This window comes from Branchiostoma belcheri, unplaced genomic scaffold (assembly GCF_001625305.1).
Source record: "Branchiostoma belcheri isolate BF01 breed outbred unplaced genomic scaffold, Haploidv18h27 scaffold2, whole genome shotgun sequence".
In the NCBI taxonomy this organism is placed as follows: Eukaryota; Metazoa; Chordata; class Leptocardii; order Amphioxiformes; family Branchiostomatidae; genus Branchiostoma; species Branchiostoma belcheri.
The window spans coordinates 1,031,457-1,038,041 of NW_017803490.1; the positions used below are offsets into that span (position 1 = coordinate 1,031,457).

The following is a 6,585-nucleotide window of genomic DNA, read 5'->3' on the forward strand; positions in this document are numbered from 1 at the left end:
GGCAGCTGGCTACATCACACCGCATCGTTTAAAGCTAATGACAATGCCTCTACTGTACTTGGTGACAGAACTCTGAGATAGTTCTAGGAAAGAATGCATTCTTGAACACCTCAATCCTTGGTTGATAACTCTGGTACTTGAAGGCATGGCTATTTCTTGTTCTCTTCTGGGTTGGTATTAGGTACTTAGTGCTACGTGTATTTCCTCAAGAAACTGCTAGGAGACAGAGAAGTCAGGTGACATGTACCCAAGTAAAATATTTTGTTCTTTTTAACGTAACTGTTGAGAATGTATCCACATTGGTTAAAGAGATTTATATTTATTTTTCATTGATAATTTTATCATCTACATTCCATTGCAACTTTCATTGTAGATTTTTGCTCATTTAGATGATTTTACCAGTCTATTAGCTGAGAAAACAAGGTCATGGACTTCATTTCTGCTTTAAAATTGCCATTTTATATGAATGTAAAATGATTTTCCACTAATTTTCTTTCTGTGTTGTTATTAGTCCCTGCACCTAGGGTTTTGCCACCTGCGCCGAAGAAAGCCGACCATGACCCGAACTGGACCGAGAGGCTGACTCAGGGTAGGGACATCCTGGTTCACATCGTCGTCCTACTGCTCTTCAGTGTGACGTACTTTTACATCGGCGTACTGGACACGGACACGAACGCTGGCTACGTCAGGACCTCACTGAAGAACAGTCTTCTGACGGGATGTGAGGAGGTGAGGTTTTTTTTTTTTTTATTCCTAGACATTTCATGACAAGACATGATGACGGCACACTCAAGTTATTTCAACTTATGCCGAAATTTTATGACGTCACCAACGCAGATGAGAAATGCAGGACAGGACAATACTCATTTTCACTTGAGGTGAGGAAAGCCGTGTTAAGTGCTTCTCCCAAGGTCACAAGATCGGTGCCATGTCAGGACTCGAACCCGGGACCTCTTGGTTCCGAGTCGAGCACTCTGCCGTTAGGCCACACGAACCCACAAAGTAAGGTTTGTCCGTCTCAAGTCGAAACAGGTCGAATTCCATCTCTTAGTGCTGTCATTTTCCCCAAAGCTACGAACGATGTTTGTCCGTCCCATGGTTAGCTCTGTGACGGGGGACCGTATTGACTTCCATTGAACTTTGACCCATTGCATGTAGACTAAACAAAACATGGGTGGGTTCAGAAAGCAGAGGAAGACCGTGTGATTCACTCAAAAAATTCCGTCATCTTTTGAGTTTATATGGCGGTTTAAAGTTTCTCATGCATATATTGTATTTCACGTGCAGGTGACTACAGTGGACGGTGCCTGGGAGTGGCTGTCGTCTGACCTGATGCCGTCCCTCCACCCTGAGCGCGGGTACAGCGGGAAGACCCTCAGGTGGCTGGACAAACAGTTTCCGGCTGGAACCGACGCGTTCCGGATCGGACCGGTTCGCCTGGAGAGAACCACCAAGTACCCAGGTGACAAAACATCGTAAACTTCAAATCTATTGTGTTAAAAGTATTAAATATTATTTTTTCTATGTAAAATCCGAATGATTTCTTTCCTGTCAACTCGCATTACTAATTCAATTACGTTTTCATGCTGAAACTGCAATCAATTTTTATTTCTTTGCAGCACAGTTGTGCTTTTAGAGCATAAGCTTGGGAACTGTCTTGCCAAAACTAGCTTTGACACTAACTGTTTACCGTGGTCCTTTTTGGTGTCTGTCTATCTTCTTTGTAGAAGATCCAATAGACTCAGACTTGGAGCTCAGAGACGAAAAGCTGTATCCTGAACTGACGGCCAAGCAAAGAGAAGACGCCTTAGAACGACTGAGTTCATCAAAGTGTTCACAAGTCAGGAACACAAGCACTGCAGATGATTTGAGGTATGTGATCACATGTGTTGATCAGTAGATGGATACTTGTGTTATGCGTATATGTCTTTATAACCAATGTTCTGTCTCTTTCTTCAGAAAACAATGATTTCTACTAGCATAAGCAGTTCTCTTTAGATGTATTCAGACTCCCCTTTTCTGTTTTTGGCGACGTCTCAGGGAGGAGCCTAATGTACAGTATTGTGTGCAGTTTGCAAGAATTCTGGGAATTGTACAGGCATTTTGTCTACAGGCATGGAATGTGCACAGGAGTGTCTCCCAGCTCTGCTGACATGCCCACATTCCTGGAAACCCTTGGGAGAACCTGTCTGCCGGATGCCCTACATGTACTTTCTGTGACCCTGTGGCTCGTGCGCTATACACTTAGGGGAGGCTTCCTCAAAATCCTGAAATCGTGGCAGTGCCATGCAAACAATAACCCTAACAGCAACCACCGTCGCCATGGCAGTCTTGTTGGTTTTAAGGTATAGTTGCTGTCACGGTACTTTTTTTTTCTTTTTCTTTCAGAAATGGGACCATAGATGGAACGGTAGAGTGCACTACCGTAGTAGACCTGCCAGGGGGCGCTAGCCAGGCCGCTGCAGTGATAGACTCCCTAAAACAGACCCACTGGATCCTGATGGTTTCAGACACGCTCACCATCCGGATCAACTTCTACCACCCTGACGTGAAGCTGTTCAGCACCGTGGCCATCGCCCTGCAGTACCTCCCAGGGGGCGCTGCTGCACTGCAGCCCACCATCCAGACCTTCCGGCTGTTCCAGTATAACAAGACAAGGGACTTTACCCACTTGCTTGCACACCTGTTATTCCTGGTTTTCTACGTTTACAATGTTCTTCACGAGATTCGGAGCGTACGGAAGAGCAGGCGTGTGTATTTTGAGAGTTTCTGGAACGTCTTGATCCTATGCAGCATAGGGTTGTCCACTGCTGTCATTGTGCTGTTCGCACTGCGTTACATTTCGGCAGCTGCTGCATTGAGAGATCTACAGCAGGCAACAGGTAAGATGATATGGTATTCAAACAGTCATACAACAGTATTGTAAATAACTGACACATCTCCTGAATGGAATACTCTCCTCAAGAAAAACATGCGATAGATTAGCTTTCAAATTTGGTAGAATTGAAATTTAGTAAAGTTAGCAGGGCTCGAAATACTGTGTGCATGTGCACCTCAGTGCACCCAAATTTGGAGCTGTTTACCAATTTTTTTCTGTGGGTGCACCAGTGCACCCAAATATTTTTTTTTTTTTGCATCTCTGTTCTTTATTGAGTATCGAATACATATGTACATAGATAATAAATTGTTACATCAGATTCATCAATTTCTGTCTGTTTGTACAATCTTTAACTTAACTATCCTGACAAATTGTCTAATACCTTTATATATATTTCAGAATGGTATACAACTAACAAGGCTGATACAGAAAATATGCACATACCTTTTTCTCACAAATTCACAGACTTAATATTTTGTATGTTTATGAAGATGTTAAGTCTAGTATACGTCATATTCTTAACATCTAAGTGTCAGAAAAATAATAAAACTATTCTTGTACTACTTTTCTTTAAAAATGAAATGTAGTAGTAGTGTTGGTTTCTGCATTCTACTTAATTTTATTTTATATGGTGCACCCCAAAAAAATTTTGTGCACCCAATAGTTTAGGTTAGGTGCACCAGTGCACCTATTCCCACAAATGAATTTCGAGCCCTGGTTAGTATGGACTAACTCTGTTAGAATTGTATTTTAGTATGATTCATGTATATACCCTTATTGTTTCTCCTTTGCCAATTGTACCAGTTACTGATTTTGAGCAATTAAGCTGATTTTATTTGTTTGTGGCCACAGGACTCCATGGCACGAACACATTTGTGGACATCAGCGCCCCCTGTCGGTTGGACGGGAACTTCAAGGCTGTCCTGTCACTCTCCATCTTCCTCAGTACCTTCAGCATCCTGCGGGTTCTCAACTTCTCCAGGAACGTCGCGACCGTCTTCGCTCTGCCTCGCGTAAGTATCTGCATCTGTATAGCCGGTATAACCGCCCTTCGGCGTAACACACCAGCTTCTGTATCTGTATAGCCGGTATAACCGCCCTTCGGCGTAACACACCAGCTTTGCAGGCACGCGGTGCGGTGGCAGCTGGCTACATTACACCGATCGACTTGTTACACCTAACCCTTGAACATCTAACTCTAGACATTGTTTAAAGCTATCTAAAGACAATGCCACTACTGTACTTGGTGACAGCGAGTTCCACTCTGCGATAGTTCTAGGAAAGAATGAATTCTTGAACACCTCAATCCTTGGTTGATAACTCTGGTACTTGAAGGCATGCCTCTTTCGTAGAAATAGAACACACACTTGCACACAGCTGGTTTTGTTTTTTTCTTTTAATGCGGACGATCATGATAATGATCATTCTGGCATACTCATAAACACCTGAGCGAAGTGAGGAAAGTTCCTTTCAAAGGGGCTCAAGGTTGGTGACATGGCAGGATTCGAACCTGCGACCTCTTGGTTCTGTCCCCTGTATAATGGTACGGTCCAAAAAAAGTGGTCGGTTATTCTAATTACCGACCACTTTTGAGGTTACGGCCTGATAACCAATGGGAAATGGAGCCTTCTGATTGGTCGACGTCTTCTTGCTATATGATGATATGTTTTGTAGTACTACTAACATGCATCAGTACTGTAACATCGGCAAGGTGTTGCTGCCATTATGTTCTAGATTCGCTAGTGGGCGCTTTTGAACAGTCAAGAATTCGTTACCAGTAACATGATTGTATACCAATTGTCAGAATTTCTTTCTGTCCCACTTGGCCCAGTTGATGTACAGAGAAGCCTTCGGATTTCTGTCGTACATGGTGGTGTTACTCCTCTCCTTCACCATGTGTGGTGTCCTGATCTTCGGCAAAGAGATGAAGAGTTTCTCAACCTTTAAGGAGACGTGGTACATCTTGTTTGAGATGAGCCTGGGGAGGGCTTTCGGAGATGTCTTTGGGGACGACATGAAGAGAATAAACAGTGTCCTGGGACCTCTGTACTACGCAACGTTCATCCTAATCTTCGGATCCTATCTGGTAAGACGACATTTGTTCCCTTCTTTCTTTATATGTTATGAAGTCTTGAGTTTGATACCCATTCAAGTCATACCAACCCTTGCAAAAGTGGTGCTCAGTGCTGGGTTGGGGTGCCGACTGCCACCATTATTTCATTATACTCATGGCTGTCTAAGTTTTCCCTGTCTATACTGTAGCAAACACCACTTTCACAATGGAAAGTTTAAAAATGGTGCCTACTGTAGTATTGTCACAGCTGCATAACTATTTCAAGTGACTATTTCAACCGCCAATGACAAATACCATGCCAAAGAGTCAATGCCATGAAAACCAGGCAAAAATTCATCATTTTGCCTAGTTCCTAATGGTAAGAAGATTAGGATTATTTATATTATAATGATCCTTAATTTCAGCGTTATTCCCATACCTAACTAGCCTGGGTACCATCCTCGTTAGTTTACGTCCGCTCCCACAGTCTTGGTCAGGAGGGACTGGGATCGGACGTAAACTAACCAGGGTGGTACCCAGGCTAATACCCGAACATGTTTCTGTCTGTTTCAGGTGAATCTAGGAGTGGGAATGCTGTGTAACTGGCTGAGTTACTGTCAGAAGTCTGACGACATTGATGTGGACACCGCCATGGGAGATTACTTCTGGAACTCCTTCAGGAGTCTTCTGGGCTTGCGCCACGAGACCAAAACCTTTGACGGTAAAATCCGATTGCTGTTTATTGTTTGTCAGTTGATATTAGGTTCTGAGAGATTCCCCTTATTTCCCAAAAGTTATTTGTTACAAAAGCGAAACTAGCACCTGGTATCCAGTCTATTGTGGTTGGGTTAGGCTGTCTTTGGGGCTCCAATAGTTTTCCCTAGCCTCTACAAGGCTTCGGAAGGCGTCTAGAAAGAGTAGAGATGAGTCAAATAGAGCCTCATATAACATGACGAGGGAGTTGATCCGCTATAGCGAGTACTGTTCTCTCCAGCAGACCAACTCCCTGGTGTGCTATCTCTCTATTTGGCCGATTTCTATTGTTTCCAGCCGCTTTCCAAAGCCTGGTAGAGGTAGAGTTTTTCCCGATCCAGTTCAACAGACCGCCCGGTAGATAACTCCAGTCGTGCAAAACATATAGCTACCAGGGAACCAACATGAGTCGGGCGGGGAAGAGCTTTAGCAGCCCCGAAGAGAACCCACTCCAACCGCGATAGCCTGGATACCAAACTTAAGAGTAAATGCAGAATATAAACTCTAATGTCATTTCTGAATTCATGAAGATGATGACCCACTTCCGGACTACTACATGGACGAGGCCCTCAAGCGGACTGATGCAGTACTGCAGGAGGTGGAAAGGGTCACTGACCTGATGTACAACTTTGAGTGTCGGGGATTTCCAGAACTGAAGGTCAAGGACAAGACGCACAGAAGTGGTTTAAAAATCTAGGAGAGAATTAGAGAAAGAACTTAATCATGTCCTTGATGTGATTTATTAATAGACCTTTTTACTGAGATTACATGTAAATGGCATTATGAATTTGTGAAATTTGTGAAAATGATAAATCTAATGATAGATACAAAGACAAATGGTATTGTTTTGCTATGTAAACACATGATGTAAATATTACAGATTTGGATTTAATGTGTGGAA

The 6,585-nt window shown here is 43.2% G+C and overlaps 1 protein-coding gene across 1 annotated transcript in view; it reads left to right on the forward strand.

Moving 5' to 3' along the window:
- Window positions 1-6,381, forward strand: part of LOC109468339 — a 34,723-nt gene extending 28,342 nt beyond the window's left edge. Inside the window, 8 exon segments of the mRNA XM_019766588.1 lie at window positions 512-729; window positions 1,288-1,462; window positions 1,728-1,872; window positions 2,389-2,882; window positions 3,731-3,891; window positions 4,710-4,964; window positions 5,505-5,652; window positions 6,215-6,381. Of these exon segments, the coding sequence (XP_019622147.1) occupies window positions 512-729; window positions 1,288-1,462; window positions 1,728-1,872; window positions 2,389-2,882; window positions 3,731-3,891; window positions 4,710-4,964; window positions 5,505-5,652; window positions 6,215-6,381 (1,763 nt within the window).
- Window positions 6,382-6,585: the final 204 nt, after the last annotated feature.